The 21,087-nt window shown below is 44.9% G+C and overlaps 1 protein-coding gene across 1 annotated transcript in view; it reads left to right on the plus strand.

The window, feature by feature from the left end:
* The window catches only part of tpp2 (tripeptidyl peptidase 2), a 222,366-nt gene that overhangs the window by 181,020 nt on the left and 20,259 nt on the right, over nt 1-21,087 (plus strand). The window contains exons 24-25 of the mRNA XM_085998280.1: nt 3,317-3,468; nt 19,263-19,359. Of these exons, the coding sequence (XP_085854406.1) occupies nt 3,317-3,468; nt 19,263-19,359 (249 nt within the window). The remainder of the gene's footprint in view (nt 1-3,316; nt 3,469-19,262; nt 19,360-21,087) is intronic.

Genomic DNA, 21,087 nt, shown 5'->3' on the forward strand with positions numbered 1-21,087 from the left:
GCCCCTCCTAAAATAACCCATTGCCACCAGTGTTCCCTTTAATTTATTTTTTGGGTGTGCGGCCCATTCAATACATTCAAGGCTGAGATCGACAGATTTTTGAACTACAGTGGAGTCGAGGGTTATGGGGAACGGGCAGAAAAGTGGAGTTGAGGCCAAGATCAGATCAGCCATTATCTTATTGAATGGCAGAGCAGGCTCGAGGGGCCGAATGGCCTACTCCTGCTCCTATTTCTTATGAGGGACTTTATCGAATGCCTTCTGGAAGTCTATATAAATAACACCTATGGACAGTCTCCTGTCCACTACTTTAGTCACCTCTTCAAAAAATTCAATCAGCTTCGTCAGGCATGACCTACCCTTTACAAATTCATACTAAATGAAAGAACTTGTATTTATGTAGTGCCTTTCATAGCGTTAGGACATCCCAAAGTGCTTCACAGCCAATTAAGTACTTTTGACACGAAGGCCGCGATTTTCCCTACCATGGGTGATGTCGGTGGCGGGTCCCGACCCCGCTGCTGACTCCATCCCGGCCTCTGACATGACTTTCCCCTGATTGGGCTTGTTAAGCCCACCCAGCGAGTTTCCCAGCCAATTGAAGGAAGCGGGTCTGATGATGTCATTTAGTGACGTGCCATTAGCCAGTTTCTTTAAAGGGACCATGCGCAAATTTACTTTGACATTTGTGCTGTCGGTGATCTATAGCATTGAGATGCTGCAAGCACTGCACAGCGGTGCAGGGCTGCACCCAGGCTCTCCCATGACTCCCTCCATATGCTTATGGAGGGAGCAACAGCACGTAGGGAGGTTCTCCTCCATTCAGTGGACAGAAGAGACCTCCCAAGGAGACCAACGCAGCCTGGTTGCACATTGCACAGGAGGGCACAAGCAGGGATGTTGTCAGGAGGACCAGGCTGCAGTGGTGCAAACTTTTCAATGATCTCAGTAGATCACGAAACGTTACTGCAAAGCCACACTCAACCTCATCCTGCTGTCCCACTCATCACATCCCCATCACTCTATCTTCCCTACCCTACTCATGCACATCCTTACTCACACCAACTTACCTTACATCTCCACCCATCCCTCTATATCTAGATTATCACTTCCCCATCTCACTAGTCACCCCTCACACCTACCTTCTTCCTAGTCCAATCATACCAACTAATAACACACAAGAGTAGGCACTTGGGTGTTTTAGCCAATGTTCATGTGAAATTTCTGTTAATGTGCTGTCAAACATTGAAATCTTTATTTTCAACACTTTGCTTTCTTGGACAGATTTGTGTACACCTTTGGAAGTGGCTTAGTGAGTTGCAGTGAATGGTGAGACATAACTGTACCACCTGCAATGCTGATGAGTGTGAAAGGAATGGCTCGGGCATTGTAGGGATACTTTGTTGTTGGTGTGGGATGGTGCCAACCTGGCACATCATGTGGCAGCCAGGGTGTGCAGCATCAAGTGAAGTAAATCTGGCCATGGTGAGGCCATCCCTGGCCTCCCGGGCAGCAATGTGGTCGGGTGCTGATGCCCTCTGTCTTGTGCAGCATCGGGTGATTGCGGAGAAGGTTGGTGTGGTTGCTGCTGTTGGGGCAGATCGTGGTCAGATTCTGAGGACCAAAGTGAGAGAGTATAAAGTGCATCCATGCAGATGGAATAGATACAGGTGAACTAGAAATGACAGAAGCAATCTGTCAATGGTGGGAGAGGTATAATGAGGTCAAACTGCATGGGGACTTATGTAAAGACTTGAAGCATCCCGAATCTGTAGTGGAAATACAGTTTAGAGATGCTAGTGCTTAAGGGAAGAGATTTCAATTAGCTGAGAGCTTTGAGTTGACATTTGAAGCTGTCAACTCCAACTGATTCAATGGCCACTGAACTCCCACCTCCGCTTCGCTGACTAGATCTAGGCACAGCGGGAAACCGGTGGGAGACCTGTGAAAGTTTAAAAAGCTGGGGAAAAAAGCATTAAGTGGCTGTAAACAAGCCACTAATGATTTGAATTGGGTCCCCCACCGCTGCCTGTCGAGTCTGCTCAGCGCTGGCAGACCAGACATCTGCAATGCAGGTGTGCGTGTTTTGACAGTGGGTTCCCGACCCACTGTCAATCATTTTAAATTTCACAGGTGACCCGCCACCAATCGGGTCTGCTGAGCACCAGCAAAATCGCAGCCAAAGTCACTGTTGCAATGTAATTTTACCTCCTCTATTCCCTCTTCTCCTTCTCCCCACCCTCTTTCCTCCATTCCTCTATCCATTCCTCCTCTACTCAACTCCTCCCTCCTCCAATTATTGACGATAAACTCATTTGACCTAAAAACTACCCTTGGTATTGACTCTTTGTGTCCAATGCCATGGGTTGGAAGGCACAGCAGAGAGGGAAAATAGAGAAGAGTGAGAAGCAAAGACACGTGGTGGGGAAGGGCAGTGGAGGCAATAATTAGAGCCCCAACCATACAAGCCTAATCAAGAACAATAATTTGCAGTTATATAGTGCCTTTAACATCCCACGGAGCTTCACAGATTCCGAGCCAGAGAAGTAGATGTTAGGAGAGGTGACCAAAAGCATGGTCAATGGGGTAAATTTTAAGGACAGGCTCAAAGAAGGAGAGTGAGGTGGAGAGGTTTAAGAAGGGAATTCCAGAGAGTGAGACTTAGATTGATGAATAAACAACCGCCAATGGTGGGGGGGAAGGGAGGGGAATGCATCAAAATTCGCAGTCAGAAGAATGAACAAGAGTCCGGAGTCTCAGGAATGGAGAGCTTAGGGAGTGTTGTAGAGCTGACGGAAATAAGAAAGAGCAAGGTCACGGAGGGATTTAAACACAAGGGTGAGAATTTTTAATTTGAAGCATAATCGGGCAAAGAGACTCCTTAAACTATAAACTGGAGTAAGGCAAACAAGGAAGAATATGGCTCCTTCATTTATGATTTTTCTTTCTCTAATCCTGACTTTTAGCTTCTAGTGTTTTTCTTTACAGTATCTTATTTAATGATCTTGGTTTCATTTTAAAAAGTAGTATCCACCTCATAACTTTGGAGGCAGTCATCAGCAAGTCAGGTGGAAGCAAAAGCACTCTGGCATCACATTTAAATGATTGCAAGCTGTGTGATTGGGTCAAATAAAAATATTGAAATAACTTTTTTAAAATCCGGTTTTAAAAATAGAGTACTAGGCTTGTAAATGTTATTAAGCCATAAGAAATGTGAATTCTGGGGATGAATATTCCTTTCTGTTTCTTTACATTCATGGAATAATAAAATCCAGATTTTTGTTAATTTATTTTTTTCTGTTTTGTTGCATAACAGGACATGGTGTCTGTGCAATATCATCTTATACCATCTCCAAATAAGCAGAAAAATGGAAACAAAGAGAAAGAGAAAGATCTGGATAAAGAGAAGGATGTGAAAGAGGAGTTCGCTGATGCTCTAAGAGACCTGAAGATACAATGGATGGCCAAGTATGTATTTGTTCATTCCAAGATGTGGGTAGGCCAGTGAAGCAGACTGGGAGTTTAAGCCTCCATAAATTTTAATGCTGAGAGAAGGTTCACTATTCTTACCATTTGTACTCCATTTAAAATTCAAGCCATTAAAATAAGTTTTTTTTTTTATAGTGAAAGCTGTTTTGAAGAAATAATGTTAGTCTCTTAAATCATTTCAGGTGTTTTGAAATTATGAAATGCATTTGTTTTTTTAACACTTTGTATGATATGGATATTATTCCAGAATATATCTGTTTCCCTAATGTCAGTTGCAATTTGATTTTCCAATTTATTCTTTATATCCTGGATCTGATTTTACTTTAACATATATTTTTTAATTTGCTCCTTTCCTAATTTCCATACATCTTTAAAAACATTTTATTATTTTTAACCTTTTTATTAAATAGCTCATGTTTTAGTTTTGATGTGTACCTACATCTACATATTTAATATGTTCCCATGAATAGTTTACATGCTTTTATGAGGTATCATTGTCTTAATTTGATAAATTACCCTGTCAAGTGCTTTAGTGGTGCAGAGTAAGTCATACACTTTCACACTTCTGTTGTTTTGACTCTTGTAGCAAAACTACTTCGACATAATTAATTTGTATGTAGAAATTACTTGAGTGATGAAAAATATTAGATTACGAACCATACTGTGCACTGTATGGGCTGAATGGCTTTTTCTTAGTTCTGTAATTCTTTCAATCTCTTTCTTTCATTGTAGTTCAAACTTCTCTTTAAAATAAGTCTTTCTTGTTCTACTCTTGGATTGTTCCCATGTTTCATTCCTTACTCTATCATTCTTTTGGTTTTGATTATGACCTATTTATTTGTTAAATAGAGGTTCAATTACATCCAAAGAATGAGGAATGCCATGCCTACAGTACTGTAGGTAGCGCAACATTCAATTGAAAACTGGCGATCTGTCAGTTGTGACAATTTTATTGACAAGAAATGGAAATAAAATTCATTGAGATTTCAGTCCATTTACACTGTATATAAATCGGTTTGTGCTTGACAACTATATTGCAGTGGTAAAGTTTGGCTCAGTTGGCAGGACACTCCCCGCTGACAGAGGGTTATGGATTCACGCCCCACAAGGGACTGAGCACATAATCTAGAGTGACAAGCCAGTGCAATACTGAGGGAATGCTACATTGTCAGGGGTTCTGTCTTTCCCATGAAACATTAAGCTGAGGTCCCATCAGAAATGTTCTCTCGCTGGACAGACTAAATTGATGCCCTTGTTCTCTTCAAACCAATCACTGTCTCACCCATGTTGTTCCTATAGTATAATCCCCCTTGATCGTGACCTCATTAGAGGGCTGTAAACTTGAGCGTACCTGGGGCGCATTCAGCCCATCACTACACCTGGCTTGATCATGTCAAGTATTAACCATGCTTACTCGTCCATGAACCCTGGAATTCCCTCCGTAAACCCCTGTGACTTGCCACACCTTTTTCTACCTTCGAAAGCTTATCAAAACTTCTCCTAGATTTTGCTCAGTTTCTCCCATTGCCATCCCCTTTATGAAATGATTTTGGGCTTCACACTATGTTAAATGTACTATATAAGTGCAATTGGTGGTGTTGCAGAACATTGTATTTGTAAATAGTCCTGACGGTTCTATAGAGATTTTAATTCCCATTGTTTTAAACCATAGTTATGTAGCACTAGCTTACAAGGATAACAACAGCTTGCATTTAGATAGTGCTTTTAATGTCGTACAATATCGCAAGGCACTTCACAGAGCTATGAGGAAAAAATGGATACCAAGCCAATAAAAGAGAAATTAGGAGGGGTGACTAAAAACTTAATTCAGGTGAGTTTTTAGGAGTGCCTTAAAGGAAGAGGTGAGGTAGAGGGATTTAGGGAGAAAATTCTGAAGCATGGGGCCTAGGCAGCTAAAGACATGGCAGCTAATGAATCATAGAATCTTGCAGCATGGAAGGAGGCCATTTGGCCCATCATGCCTGTGCCAACTCTTCTAATTTAGTCCCTCACCCCAGCTTTTTCCCCATAACCCTGCAAATTAGACCTCTTCAAGTATGTATCAATTATATTTTGAAAATTCCTATGGAATCTGCTTCCACCACCCTTTCAGGTACTGCGTTCCAGATCTTAATAACGCTCTGTGTGGAAAAAGTTTCTCCTCATTTGCCCTATAGTTCTTTTGCCAATTATTTTCGATCCATGATGTCTGTTTGCTGACCCACTTGTCAGGAAACAGTTTCTCCCTATTTGCTCTATCAAAACCCCTCATAATTTTAAATACCTCTATTAGCTCTCCCCTTAACCTTCTCTGCTCTGGAACACAATATCAACTTCTGCAAAGAAGGCAAGGATGGCAAAAGTATGATATAAGGACTTAGTAGGTATATAGGGTAGGAGGGTGATGGCAGCAGATTTGGAGGCGACGGGGACAGTGCCCGAGGAGAGGAATTTACAATGTCAGGAAGCATGAGAGTCAGGAAAAGAAATTGGTTGGTCGAGTTTCATGGGAATTGGGTTGATAGGGCAGGTGGTAGGTCTCGTGGATATGATGAGCTTGAAGAGGGCATTGAGGAGATGGGAGTGAAACTAGAGAAAGATGAGGGTTCAGAGCTGGGTTGGGGAGGAGGTTTGGTTTAGTAGGCAAGGAGGAGAGGGGAAGCAGCAGAGGCAGATGATGAATGTTCTCTTTCTTGATGAAGAAACCTGAACTCCTTGCCCTTGGTGTTTGAGTTGAGGGTGGAATGGGCAGGGGATAGGGGGTTCAGGTGGCGGTTAGTAGTAGAGAAAAGGAGCCCGGTGTTATCTTTGGACAGTTTTTGGAAAGAAAACAGAAAACTACTTGAGCAACTCATACTTCATATTATGCCGGGGTGTCGAACTCAATTTATAAGGTGGGCCAGATCTGGCAACCCGGCACTTGGTAAGGCCCACCTTCAGCAGAAATTATTTGGACACTTTGAGGTAGAAATTAGTCAGTGCTTTGCCCATTTTTGGGTGTAAAACGGGTGCAGTGTCTACCAATTTCTGGGTGCAAGGTCCTGCATCTAATCTGTGCAGCGGCAAATTAAATCCCATTTGTACAAAAACATATATTGGTCCTCAGTGTTTTTCGGCATACCTGGCGACAGCTTGAAATCAGCATTAGATCAATTTAAATATGAAATATGAGTCCTGGGCTTGTTTCAGAACCCTTCTGTAAAATGTGTAGAAAAACTAGGTGGCGCGTATGGCGTGGAAGCTTCAATTCGTTTGTAAAGTTCTACAGTGGTCCTTAAAGGGATCACTCGAGGTCGCTGAAGAAATGGTAGGAAATGTTTTTTTTTTTTTACTTCCCCTTCTGTGAAGAATGGAGGAGCAGGAGTGCCCATCCCAGTTCCACAGCACAGTGGGCTGCTGCCAGCCTGTTCTCAGCCCTTCTGCATCTCGGTCCTCCACGCATTGTAAAATCAGGGTGTGCAGAAAGAATCCTCAGTCTCCATCCCCATGTTCCCGAGTTCATCCACCAGTGATAAAAATCTTTCACTATTTACCCACACTAAAATCCCTAGGTTTCACTTGCCCCTTCACATGCTGTTCCTTTCTCGGCTCACTCCCACTCGCCACGTTGCTGCTACCACACCTAGCTCTGTAGGAAATGCTGGGCCCTTAGTGTACCCCACCAAAACCCATTCTCCAGTCTTCTTTCTCCCCTTCCCTGTCACCACAACCTAGTCCCAATCGCTCCAACCCAAGTTCCCCCCACCACCCCCCCCCCCCGAACCCCAGTCCTCTGCCCCGAGCATCAGTCTGCCGACCCCCATTCCCTCGTCTTTGGGACTCGAGGGAGACAGGATCGTCCTGACCCCCAGTTCCCTGTAACTCTCTTCCCCCTCCCCGCCCCCAAGTCCCGACTCCCACACTTCAAGTCACGACCTCCTGACTTCAGTTTCCTGCTCCCTAGTCTGTTCACCCTTCCAGCTCAGCCCTGCACCTCAGCTTGCTTTGTCTGTTATCCAGGGGGCAGTTCTCTGTGCCGAGGGTGGGGAGGCAGTGGTGATGTCGGTGGTGGGGGGGAGGAGGTGCTGCTGTCGTGTGAAATTTAAAACAAGCAGTTCTCCTGGGCTCTGTTAGTTGCATCTTTATCTCCTGCTATATAGTTGAACACCTCTCTCTCTCTCTCTCTCTCTCTCTCTCCCTCTCTCATGTAATGTGTAACTTTTAAATTTTTTTAAATCATTGTTGAACCTTTATTTATGATGCTGGAAATTTCAGATACTGAGGGAGAAAAAGGGAAAAATAATTGAGATTTAGGACAACCCAGTTGGCAGATTGAGTAACCTGGCGACCAGATTGAATGATCAGACTGACCAGTTTATATAGGCATACAAATAGAAATGCCAGAAACACTCAGCAGGCCAGGCAGCATCTGTGGAGATAGAAACAGAGTTAACAGCCGGAATTTTCTGGGGTCCGTGTGGGCGCGATCGGAGGCAGGTCGGTTGGGAAATTTGAAATATGTTGGAGCGGGCTGTCATCCTGCCCCCCACGCACCTTTCTCTTGGGCGCATTTGCCAGCATGGCAGAGGTGGGTGACCTAAATCATTAACAGGTACTTGTCAGATCCTTAAGCGCCTTTTTTACCCTACCTTTCAAATTTCCCTGGAAGACCACGGGAATCACGCAGCTCGAGGACCTTGTCTGTCAACCTGAGGCGGGAGTTGAGTAGCCATTGATCCAGTTGATTAGCTGACGGCATGAAATATACTATAAAAGCTCCCACCTCACAGCTGATCACTTTCCTCAGGCAGAAGCTGTTGCTGACTGCATTCCCAGCACAGATTTAGCTTTCTAGAGGCTGCAAGTGTTTCCAGCAAAGTCGCCATCCAGTGTCACCTTGCTGGTAGAACCTATCACGCCATTGACAGATTGCTTTTGTCATCTCTACTTGACCTGCCATCTATTCCATCAGCGTGGGTGCCGTTAATACTGTCTCACCTTGGTCCTCAGAATTGGACCACGATGAGCCCCAACACCAACAGTACTAGGTACACCAGCAGCACCAACAACCACACTACCAACCTCCTCAACCACCTGATGCTGCACAGGACACAGGGCTGCACCATGCCGGAAGCAATACCCCCAACTCACGGTACACAGGCAGAGGATGAGCTTCCTCAGCATGACTGACCAGTAGTGCCAAAGGAGGCTCAGGCTATCGTGCCAGGTCGTTGCAGACATTTGCACATTGCTGGAGCAAGACCTGCAGCCCAGAGAAGCGGGTGGACACGCCTTACCAGTGGCTGTCAAAGTCACCAGCGCTATCGGGATGCCCCATCATAACCCAAGAGTCTTTGTCAACCGCAAGGGCTTTCACTCCCTCAATGTGCAGCTGGTCTGTAACCATAGGAAGATCATCATGTATGTGTGTGCCAAATTCCCTGGCAGCTGCCATGACTCTTTCATCCTTCACCAGTCCACCCTCCCTCAGCTCTTTGCTCCTCCAAACAGACTTTGTGGCTGGCTGCTTGGAGACCAGAGCTATCCACTGAAGACGTGGCTCATGACACCCTTGAGGAGGCCAAGTACTGAGGCCGAGGAGAGATATAATGAAAGCCACATTTCCACCAGATGTGTCACAGAGCAGACAATAGCCATGCTCAAAACACGCTTCAAATGCCTTGACCGATCTAGAGGAGCTCTTCAGTATGCACTAATCAGGTTCTCCAGAATCGTTGTGGTCTGCTGCGCCCTGCACAACATAGCGCAGCAGCGAGGATTAGCGCTGCATGAGGAGCAAGGCACTGAGCGTACAGCCTTTTCAGAGAAGGAGGAGGAGTAGCAGCATCAGCTGGAAGATGAGGAGCTGCTGCTGGAGGAACCGGTGGGCCAGATCTCACCAGCACCCGAGCACATTGCTGCCTGGGAGGCCAGGGCTGGGCTTATCATGGCCAGATTTACTTAACTTTACGTGGAACACCCATATGGCTGCTACAAGCTGCACCAGGTTGGCACCACCCCACAGCAACACCATAAAGCATTTCTACAATGACCAAGCCATTCCTTTCACACCATTGCTGGAGGTACCATTATGTCTCACCATTCACTGAAACTCACTAAGCCACTTCCAAAGGTGCACACACATTTGTCAAGGTGAAAATAAAGATTTTTTATGTTTGACAGCACATTAACAGAATCTTTACATAAACATTGAATGAAACACCCAAGTGGCTACCGTTATGAATCTACTTGCGTGTCATCTTTCTCTAACGCATGCTTCTACGTTGTGCTACTCCTGTGGTTTCAGCAGAAGTAGAGACAGCCTGCTCACTTCCTTGCTGCGACTGCAAAGATACTCTTGGTGGATGTCCTCTGGGTTTTGGAGCCTCTGATGGCCCCGCCAAAGTCTGCTCCTACTGCGACTGTGCAGGGGCAGACTCGGTCATCGCTGTCCGAGGAGGCATCTGGGTCTCTGACTGAGGGGGTGACAACGGGGGATAAGTGTGAGCGCTTTGAGAGGAGTCCCCACTTCCATGTCCCCTCTCACCATCATCCCTCTCATGGGCCACCCGCAATTCCCTGCTGGCAAGGAACTGGAGAGCACCCTGCTGCACAGCAGTGGGGCCCTGAGGACCCAGGCCTATGCTGACATCCCTCCTAGAGAGGAGGTCTATGAGCCTCAGCCATCTATTCTCCATAGATACCATGTGCTCCTGTGAGTGGCACATCAGCAGCTTCATGCAGGTGGCCATCCTATCCATGGAAGAACCTACAGTTGCCATCGCATGCGACACGGTGGTGCTCATGTTGGAGATGGACTTCTCCATGCTCTGGACATTTGCAGATATTGCGCTCGCAAAACCTGTCCGAGTCTCCTGCACTTCTTGCTGCACCTCCAGGAACGCCCTCTTTCTGGATGGCCCCGAAGCCCAGCATCTGCATGCAGCTGGGCAGAGCTGGGAACGTCCTGCGCCCTCCAGCGAGGAGTCGCCACTGCTGTCCCTTTCTCCACTATCTGCTCTTGCTCACTTGTGAGTTGTGAGACACCAGGTGACAACACTGCTCGATCTCGCGTGGCATCTGCCAAGGTGTGCGTATCTGCGCTGGTGCTGTGTGCGCTTATGTCTGGTGCCGGTGCATCCTCAGAGGCTGGAGGCTGCTCTGAGGAGTCGCCTTCCTCTTCCTTCTGGACAGTTGGGGGGGACTCTTGATGGACCTGTGGGAGAGTAAAGAGATGAGTTAGATATGTCATATGAAGAATGGGTATAGATGCCATTATGCACATGATGATTATTCAGTGGCTGCTGACATCAGTGAGTGACTGATGTACGCCATGTAATTCTGTCACTAGGTTGCTGAGATATCCCCCTCTCTCCGTCATTGAAACGTTTCCAGCACTGCACCCAGGTCCTCCTGAACACATCCCTGCTGTTGACCTCCTCTGCAATTTGGAGCCAGACTCTCTCTCCTGGGGAGGTCTCTTCCACTCATTTGAAGGGAAGAGGGACCTCCCTGCGTGCTGTGACTACCTCCAGAAGCATATGGAGGGAGTCATTGGAGAATCTGAGTGCATAGAAACATAGACGATAGGAGCAGGAGTAGGCCATTCGGCCCTTCAAGCCTGCTCTGTCATTCAATGACATCATGGCTGATCATCCAAACTCAGCACCCTGTCCCTGCCTTCTCCCCATATCCCTTGATCCCTTTAGCCTTAAGAAATATATCCAACTCTTTCTTGAATATATTTAGTGAACTGGCCTCCACTGCCCTCTGTGGCAGAGAATTCCACAGGTTCACCACTCTCTGGGTGAAGAAATTCCTCCTCATTTCAGTCCTAAATGGCTTACCCCTTATCCTTAGACTATGACCCCTGGTTCTGGACTCCCCGGCCATCAGAAACATCGTTCCTGCATCTAGTCTGTCCAGGCCTGACAGAATTTTATAGGTTTCGATGAGATCCCATCTCAATCTTCTAAACTCCAGTGAGTATAAGCCCAATCGACACAATCTCTCCTCATACGTCATTCCTGCCATCCCAGGTATCAGCCTGGTGAATCTTCGCTGCACTCCTTCCATGGCAAGAACGTCCTTCCTCAGGTAAGGCGACCAAAACTGCACACAATATTCAAGGTGCGGTCTCACCAAGGCCCTGTACAACTGTAGCAAGACATCCTTGTTCCTGTACTTGAACCCTCTTGCTACGAAGGCCAACATACCATTTACCTTCTTAACCGCCTGCTGCACCTGCATGCTTACCTTCAGCGACTGGTGCACAAGAACACCCAGGTCTCTTTGCACTTCCCCTTCTCCCAATCTATTGCCATTCAAATAATAATCTGCCTTCCTGTTTTTGCCACCAAAGTGGATAACCTCACATTTATCCACATTATAGTGCATTTGCCATGTTTCTGCCCAATCACCCAACCTGTCCAAATCGTACTGGAGTTTCACGACATCCTCCTCACAGCATACCCTCCCACCCAGCTTTGTGTCATCTGCAAATTTGGAGATATTACATCCAATTCCCTCGTCCAGATCATTAATATATAGTGTGAACAGCTGGGGTCCTAGGACCGATCCCTGCAGTACCCCACTAGTCACTGCCTGCCACTCGGAAAACGACCCGTTTATTCCAACTCTTTGCTTTCTGTCCGCCAACCAGTTCTCTATCCAAGTCAATACCTTGCCCCCAATCCCATGTGCCTTAATTTTGCATGCTAATCTCTTATGCGGGACCTTATCGAAAGCCTTCTGAAAGTCCAAATACACCACATCCACTGGTTCTCCCTTATCTATTTTACCAGTTACATCCTCAAAAAATTCCAGTAGATTAGTCAAGCATGATTTACCTTTTGTAAATCCATGTTGACTTTGTCTGATCCTGTCACTGCTTTCCAAGTGCTCTGCTATTACATCTTTTATAATGGACTAGCATTTTCCCCACTACCGATGTCAGGCTTACCGGTCTATAATTCCCCGCTTTTTCTCTACCACCCTTTTTGAATAGTGGGGTAACATTAGCTACCCTCCAATCCATGGGTACTGTTCCAGAGTCTATCGAGTTCTGGAAGATGACCAGCAATGCATTTACTATTTCTAGGGCCACTTCCTTAAGTACCCTGGGATGTAGATTATCAGGCCCTGGGGATTTATCGGCCTTCAGTCCCATCAATTTTCCTAACACCATTTCCCTACAAATACTGATTTCTTTCAGTTCCACCCTTTCATCAGGCCCTATGTTCCCCGGCATCTCTGGGAGGTTATTTGTGTCCTCCTTTGTGAAGACAGAACCAAAATATGTATTTAGTTGGTCAGCCATTTCTTTGTTCCCCATTATAAATTCCCCTGATTCTGACTGCAAGGGACCTACGCTTGACTTCACCAATCTTTTTTTCTTCACATATCTATAAAAGCTTTTACAGTCAGTTTTTATGTTCCCTGCAAGCTTACTCATTCTATTTTCCCTTTCTTAATTAATCCCTTTGTCCTCCTTTGTTGAATCCTAAACTGCTCCCAATCCTCAGGATTATTGCTTTTTCTGGCCAATTTATATGTCCTCTCCTTGGATCTTATGCTATCCCTAATTTCCCTTGTTAGCCACGGTTGAGTCACCTTTTTTGTTTTTTTATGCCAAACTGGGATGAACAAATTCTGTAGCTCATCCATTCGGTCTTTGAATGTTTGCCATTGCCTATCCACCGTCAACCCTTGGAGTGCCATTCCCCAATCAATCCTACCCAACTCGCTCCTCAGACCATCGTAGTTTCCTTTATTTAAATTGAGGACCCTAGTCTCTGAGTCAACTACTTCATTCTCCATCTTAATGAAGAATTCGATCATATTATGATCGCTCCGACCCAAGGGGCCTCATACAACAAGATTGCTAATTAATCCTTTCTCGTTACGTAATACCCAGTCTAAGATGGCCTGATCTCTGGTTGGTTCCTCGACATATTGGTCCAGGAAACCATCCCGTAAACACTCCAGGAATTCCTCCTCCAAAGTATTGTTACTAATTTGGTTGGCCCAATCTATATGTAGATTAAAGTCACCCATGATGACTGCTGTGCCCTTATTGCACGCTTCTTTAATTTCCCTTTTAATGCCATCCCCAACCTCCGCCTTACTGTTGGGAGGTCTATATACCACCCCCACTAATGTTTTTTTCCCCTTAGTATTTCTCAATTCTACCCATACAGATTCCACATCATCAGAGCTAATATCATTCATTACAATTGTGTTAATCCCTTCTTTAACCAGTAATGCTACCCCACCTCCCTTTCCTTTTTGCCTATCTTTCCTGAATATCGAATACCCCTGGATGTTGAGTTCCCAGTCTTGGCCATCCTTGAGCCACGTTTCAGTAATCCCAACCAAATCATATTTGTTTACCTCTATTTGTGCAGCCAATTCATCCACCTTATTACAAATGCTCCTCGCATTAAGACACAAAGCCTTCAGGCTTGTTTTTTTAACGCTCTTAGACCTATTAGAATTATTATTTACTGTGGCCACGTTTGATTTAAACCGTTGATTTCTCTGACTGCCACTTTCGTTTTTCTCCTTCCTATCTTTTGCTTTTATCCTTGTTTCCCTTTCCTCTGTCTCCCTGATAAGGTTCCCAAGCCCCTGCCATTTTAGTTTAATCCCTCCCCCACAGCACTAGCAAACACTCCCCCTAGGACATCGGTTCCAGCCCTGCCCAGATGCAGACTGTCCGGTTTGAACTGGTCCCACCTCCCCCAGAACCGGTTCCAATGTCCCAAGAACTTGAATCCCTCCCCCTGGCACCATTCCTCTAGCCACGTATTCATCTGAAGTATCCTTCTATTTCTACTCTGACTAGCACGTGGCACTGGTAGCAATCCTGAGATTACTACCTTTGAGGTCCTGTTTTTTAATTTATCTCCTAACTCTCTATCTCTGTGCAGACATCTGTGGAACTGTTTGCAGCAGTTTTGGATTTGTCCAGTGTGCTGTTTGCACACTTTTGAATGAACCTTCAGATGCAATGTGGCCATGGCTCCTTTAAATATCCCGGCTGAAAACACGTCACGGATAACGCCATCAGACCCACACCATTTAATAGGGCCGGGTAACGCCCAGGGCGGGCTTAAATTGCCCCATTAGCGCAAAGTCAATTTCTGGAGCAGGATGGAAGCAACAATGGGGTTGTGATCCACCATGGCGACTGCCCGCACCCGGCTTCGCCCAGGTACAGAAAATTCCAGCCAATGTTTCTGGTCTATGGCCTTGTGAGAACTGGAAAATGTTGAATATGTAACAGGTTTTAAGCAACTACAGAGGCAAGGAAAGAGGGGAGGGGTGGACGCAACAAAAGGGGAAGGTCTGTGATAGGGTGAAAGGCAGGAGTGATTTAAATGACAAAAGGGATTATGGTGCAAGGCAAAAGCGGGTGGTAATTGGACAAGTAAAGAAACAAAATAGACTACTGAATAAGGTCAGAGTATGCAGAATCAGGGGGCAAGTAGCAGAATGGATAACTAGCTGGCTTCAAGACAGAAAGCAGAGAGTAGGTGTAAAGGGCAGCTATTCAGAGTGGCAGAAGGTGGGAAGTGGTGTTCCACAAGGATCAGTGCTGGGACCAATGTTATTCACAATTTATTAACGATTACAATTTTGGAAACCAAAACACAATTTCTAAATTTGCAGATGTCACCAAATTGGGGGGGATAGTCAATGCTGAGGAGGACTGCAACAAATTACAAGACGACATTAATAAACTTGAAGAATTCAACACAGATAAACGTGAGGTATTACATTTTGGTAAGAAAAATAGGGAGGTCACATATTACTTGGAAAATACGACTCTAAGTGGGGTAGATGAGCAAAGGGATCTGGGAGTATAAATACACAAATCACAAAGTAGAGACACAGGTTAACAAGACCATAAAAACTGCAAACCAAACACGACGGTTTATTGAATTGAAAAGTAGAGAAGTTATGCTAAACTTGTATCGAACCCTGGTTAGACCACACCTGGAATACTGTGTACAATTCTGGTCGTCCTATTATAGAAAGGATATAGAGGCACTGGAGAGGGTGCAAAAAAGATTTACAAAGATGATACCAGAAATGCGAGGATATACCTATAAGGAGAGGTTGAACAGGCTGGGTCTCTTTTCTCTTGAAAAGAAAAGGCTGAGGGGTGAACTAATAGAGGTCTTAAAAATTATGAAAGGTTTTGATAGAGTAGACACAGAGTGTTCCCACTTGTGGGGAACTTCAAAACTAGAGGCCATCAATATAAGATAGTCACCAAGAAATCAAATAGGGAATTCAGAAGGAACTTCTTTACCCAGAGAGTGGTAAGATTGTGGAAATCGTTACCACAGGGAGTTGTTGAAGCGATTAGTATAGATGCATTTAAGGGGCAGTTAGATAATCATATGAGGTAGAAGGGAATAGAGGGTTATGCTGATAGTTAGCTGAGGATAGACGGGAGGAGGCTCGAGTGGAGCATAAACGCCGGCATGGACTTGTTGGGCCGAATGACCTGTTTCTGTGCTGTATATCCTATGTAATTAATATATTTCTCCTTTTCTCCCTTCTCTCTGCCTCCCTGGTTTTCTGTGTCGCACACCATTTTCAGCTGGATGAGTAGTAGGGAAGCTGTCAACCCTCTCCCAGGCCTTTGCCAGTGAGACTGTAGCGAGTATTAGGTAGATGCGCACAAGTGGCCTAGTTTTGATTTTCCCTCCAATTTACTCCAATCTGTGGGCAAAATGTATGGGCTCTGTTCTGTGCCTCCAAATGAAGGCATAGCTGAAATCCTGCCTGAACTATCATGTTGCCCAACCCTGCACCAGTATATTCTGAAAGCCATTTCATTTTGTAAAGTGCCTTTCCCTGCAGGGAGATCTGCCAACCTAGTAACTAGTAATCTGCTTGTGGATTTTGACAATCGGGGGGCAGTACTGTGTGGCGGGGGCAGGTTTGTAGAGAACCTTTGTCTTACGGATATTTAGTGTAAGGCCCATGCTCTCGTACGCTTCAGTGAAGGTGTTGACGTTGGTTTGGAGTTCGGCCTCCGAGTGAGCGCAGACGCAAGCGTCGTCTGCATACTGTAATTCGACGACAGAGGATGGGATGACCTTGGATCTGGACTGGAGGCGACGGAGGTTGAACAGTTTCCCATTTGTTCTGTAAATTAGCTCCACTCCAGTGGAGAGCTTACTGAGGGCGCGATGGAGCATTGCAGCAAGGAAGATCGAGAAGAGCGTTGGTGCAATAACACAGCCTTGCTTGACCCCGGTTTGTACGTGAATTGGGTCTGTGGTGGAACCGTTGGTCAGGATGACGGCTTGCATGTCGTCATGAAGCAGGCGGAGGATAGTGACAAACTTTTGAGGGCAGCCGAATTTGAGGAGGACACTCCATAATCCCTCACTGTTGACAGTGTCGAAGGCCTTTGTGAGATCAAAGAAGGCCAACACCGCCTTCAGTGTGCCAGTGCAGCCTTCGGTCGCCTGAAGAAGAGAGTGTTTTAAGACCAGGACCTCAAACCTGGCACTAAGCTCATGGTCTACAGAGCAGCAGTGATACCCGCCCTGCTGTATGCCTCAGAGACATGGACCATGTACAGCAGGCACCTCAAAGCACTGGAGCGGTACCACCAACGCTGCCTCTGCAAGATCCTGCAAATCCATTGACAGGATAGGCGCACCAATGTCCGTGTTCTTGCTCAGGCCAACATCCCCAGCATCGAAGCTTTGACCACACTCGATCAGCTCCGATGGACGGGTCTCATTGTCCGCATGCCCGATACGAGACTCCCAAAACAAGCGCTCTACTAGGAGATCCGGCATGGCAAGAGAGCCCCAGGTGGGCAGAGGAAACGCTTCAAGGACACCCTCAAAGCCTCCTTGAAAAAGTGTAACATCCCCACCGACACCTGGAAATCCCTGGCCCAAGACCGCACAAAGTGGAGGAGAAGCATCCGGAAGGCGCCGAACACCTCGAGTCTCTTCGCCGGGAGCAAACAGAAGCCAAACGCAAGGAGCGCACGTCAACCCAAGCACCCCACCCACCCGCCCCTTCAACCACCGTCTGCCCCACCTGTGACAGAGACTGTAGGTCCCACATTGGACTCATCAGTCAACTGCAAGCTCATTTTTAATGTGGAAGCAAGTCAACCTCGGTTCCGAGGGACTGCCCAAGAAGAATCTGCTTGTAGTGTCAATGTTTTTTTTGAAAGTTATGGGTGATATCAGCCAGAACCTTTTAATACTTGTTTTCATTGCTCATCAATCTTCTTTCTTTAACTGGGGCTTCAAATATGCTATGTGTTTATCCAAATGTTTGTATATTTCCTTGGCGTGCTTATCTTTTTTACACTGGTTCCAATTCATTATCTTCATATTTGGACCCATGATATCTGATGGTAAAGCAAGAAGGGGAAACCATGGGACGTTAGGAAAAATGTAAAGCACTGTCCTCATCTACTGAATTTTACTAAATCGCTGTGGAGAGTCCTGTTATGTTTGTTCTTTTTTATACTTATGTTTATGTTAATGGCTTTAAAACTCTGAGAATGTGACCATCTTGCCTGCACTCCTTGTGTGTTACATTAGTGAAATAAAATTATCCAATGGAACTGCTGACCCTGTAGTTCACGTGTTTAGATCTAGGAGTCTGAAACTAGAAATCCTATGAGGTTCTCCTGTTTGATTTTCCTGGTGACTAATATTGGATATAACAGTCGAGATGACGAAAAAAATCAACATACTTTACACTCAGTATTATAATACCTGCCAAAGGGTTAACATCTACTGGCAGAACAATGCTAAAATTGGGAAAAAAAGATTTAGATGGATATAAATTTAATACAAAAGGCCAATCATTAGAAATAAATAGGTTACAAAGTAAAACAGGAAAATAGGTAAAACATATAACAATTAATGGTCAAGGTATAAACACTTTCTTATGCAAAAGAGGAAAATAGCAGACTGGTTTTCATATTTATATACAGTAGTGTATGTTATCAACACGTGATTTGCAGGAGGGCACATTCATGGCATAGTTGTGCATGTTTGTACAGTAGTTTAACACTTCAAGATTGATATAACATGGTGGCAAGCCCTCTTTATATTCTCTGGTTATAATGTTATATTCTCTGGTTATAATTGTTTAACCTGGTTAGATTTAACACTGCTGCTTCCAACTTAAAGAAGATGCATCTGATTTGCAAATGACTTGCTCAGTCTAGTCAAATATCATCAGTGTCCATAATTTCAAGTACCATGAGACATCTCTTTTAAAACTGTTACATTAAGAGTACTTGTCTTGAGTTCACTTGCTTTTAATTTGTAAGTTTTATTATATTAATGATAAGAACCGCACAATACAATTATGACTGCTTAAACAAAGAAGAGAATTCAGGCCTATTTTCAATACTGAGGCAACAGGCACAAAGGACTTTTTCTCCATTAGATCATGCATGTTAACTCCTTTACAGCCCTTCCCCCCCTCAGAAGGTGTATCATCGTCTCCATCAATTCCTTGGTCATGAGGAAGTGTCTGAGAGTAACTTGATGTCACAATCTGTTTTCCCTCCTTGTAGAGAATAATTCGATATCTTCTCAGTGCCACTTCCAGTGCCTGTCTGACAGAGCTAATTGTGTGAAGATTGTAATGCTTCAATGAGCTGCACTGACAATTTCTAGAAGACTATTAATTTCTGTAGTCCTGTTACAACAATAAAATTGCATGGAATAATCTTAGAAATTTGTTTCCAGTAAATCCATCAACGGAAGGATTTTCTTTTTCTGCAGGTTGGACATGAATGCGTTCTATGAAGAATTGAAAGAGTCTTATCCTACTCATCTTCCTCTGTATATTGCACGACTGCATCAATTGGACACTGAAAAGGTAAGATTCATCTGAAAGTTTATCAATGTACAGATAGAATCATAGAATGGTTACAGCACAGAAGGAGGCCATTTGGCCCGTCGAGCCTGTGCCGGCTCTCTGCAAGAGCACTTCAGCTAACCCCACTCCTCCACCCTTTCCCTGTAGCCCTGCAATTTTTTTTCCTTCAGGTACTATCCAGTTCCCTTTTGTAAGCCACGATTGTGTCTGCCTTCACCACCCATTTCAGACAGTGCATTCCAGATCCTAACTACTTGCTGCGTAAAAAAGTTTTTCCTCATGTCGCTTTTGGTTCTTTTGCCAATCACCTTAAATCTGTGTCCTCTGATTCTCGACCCTTCCGCCAATGGAAACAGTTTCCCTTTATCTACTCTGTCTAGACCCCGATTTTGAACACCTCTATCAAAGCTCCTTTCAACCTTCTCTGCTCCAAGGTCTAGTCTATCCACGTAAATGAAGTCCCTCATCCCTGGAACCACTCTCGTAAATCTTTTCTGCACCCTCTCTAAGGCCTTCACATCTTTTCTAAAGTGCGGTGCCCAGAATTGGACACAATACTTCAGTTGAGGCTGAACCAGTGTTTTATAAAGGTTCATCATAACTTCCTTGCTTTTGTACTCTATGCCTCTATTTATGAAGCCCAGGATCCCGTATGCTTTTTTAACCGCTTTCTCAACCCGTCCTGCCACCTTCAACAATTTGTGCACATATACCCCCAGGTCTCTCTGTTCATGCGCCCCCTTTAAAATTGTACCCTTTAGTTTAGATTGCCTCTCCTCGTTCTTCCTACCAAAATGTATCACTTCACACTTTTCTGCGTTAAATTTCATCTGCCACGTGTCCGCCCATTTCACCAGCCTGTGTCTTTTATGTTAGCTGCCAATCTATTCTCATACCCTCTCTTTGCCCCTCTTATTTTCTTTTTCGCTTCCCCTCTGAAATTTCTATATTCAGCCTGATTCTCACTTGTATCCTCAACCTGACATCTGTTTCTGCTTCATCTTTCTCTCTATCTCTTTCGTCATCCAGGGAGCTCTGACTTTGGTTGCACTACCTTTCCCCCTCGTGGTAATGTACCTTGATTGTACCTGAACCATCTCCTCTTTAAAGGTAGCCCTTTGTTTGATTACAGTTTTGCCTGCCAATCTTTGATTCCAGTTTACCCGGGCCAGATCCATTCTCAACCCACTGAAATTTGCCTTCCTCCAATTAAGTATTTTTACTCTAGATTGCTCCCTGTACTTTTCCATAGCTAATCTAAACCTTATGATACTATGATCACTGTTCCCTAAATGTTCCCCTACTGAAACTTGCCCCACCTCATTCCTCAGAACCAGATCCAGCAATGCCTCCTTCCTCATTGGGCTGAAAACATACTGATCAAGAAAGTTCTCCTGAACACACTTCAGAAATTCTTCCCGCTCTCTGCCCTTTACACTTATTATTCTAGTCTATATTCGAATAGTTGATGTCCCCCATTATCACTACTCTATAGTTCTTGCACCTCTCTGTAATTTCCCTGCAAATTTGCTCCTCTATGTCCTTCCCACTAGTTGGTGGCCTATAGAATACACCTAGTAGTGTAATGGCACCTCTATTATTTCCTAACTCTAACCAAATAGATTCTGTCCTTGACCCCTCCAGGATATCCTCTCTCTCCAGCATTGTAACATTCTCCTTAATCAGTATTGCTACCCTACCTCCTTTCTTTCCTTCCCTATCTTTCCT

This window comes from Somniosus microcephalus, chromosome 10 (genome assembly GCF_052327205.1).
Source record: "Somniosus microcephalus isolate GS21.2 chromosome 10, FLI_Smic_1.0, whole genome shotgun sequence".
Classification (NCBI taxonomy): Eukaryota; Metazoa; Chordata; class Chondrichthyes; order Squaliformes; family Somniosidae; genus Somniosus; species Somniosus microcephalus.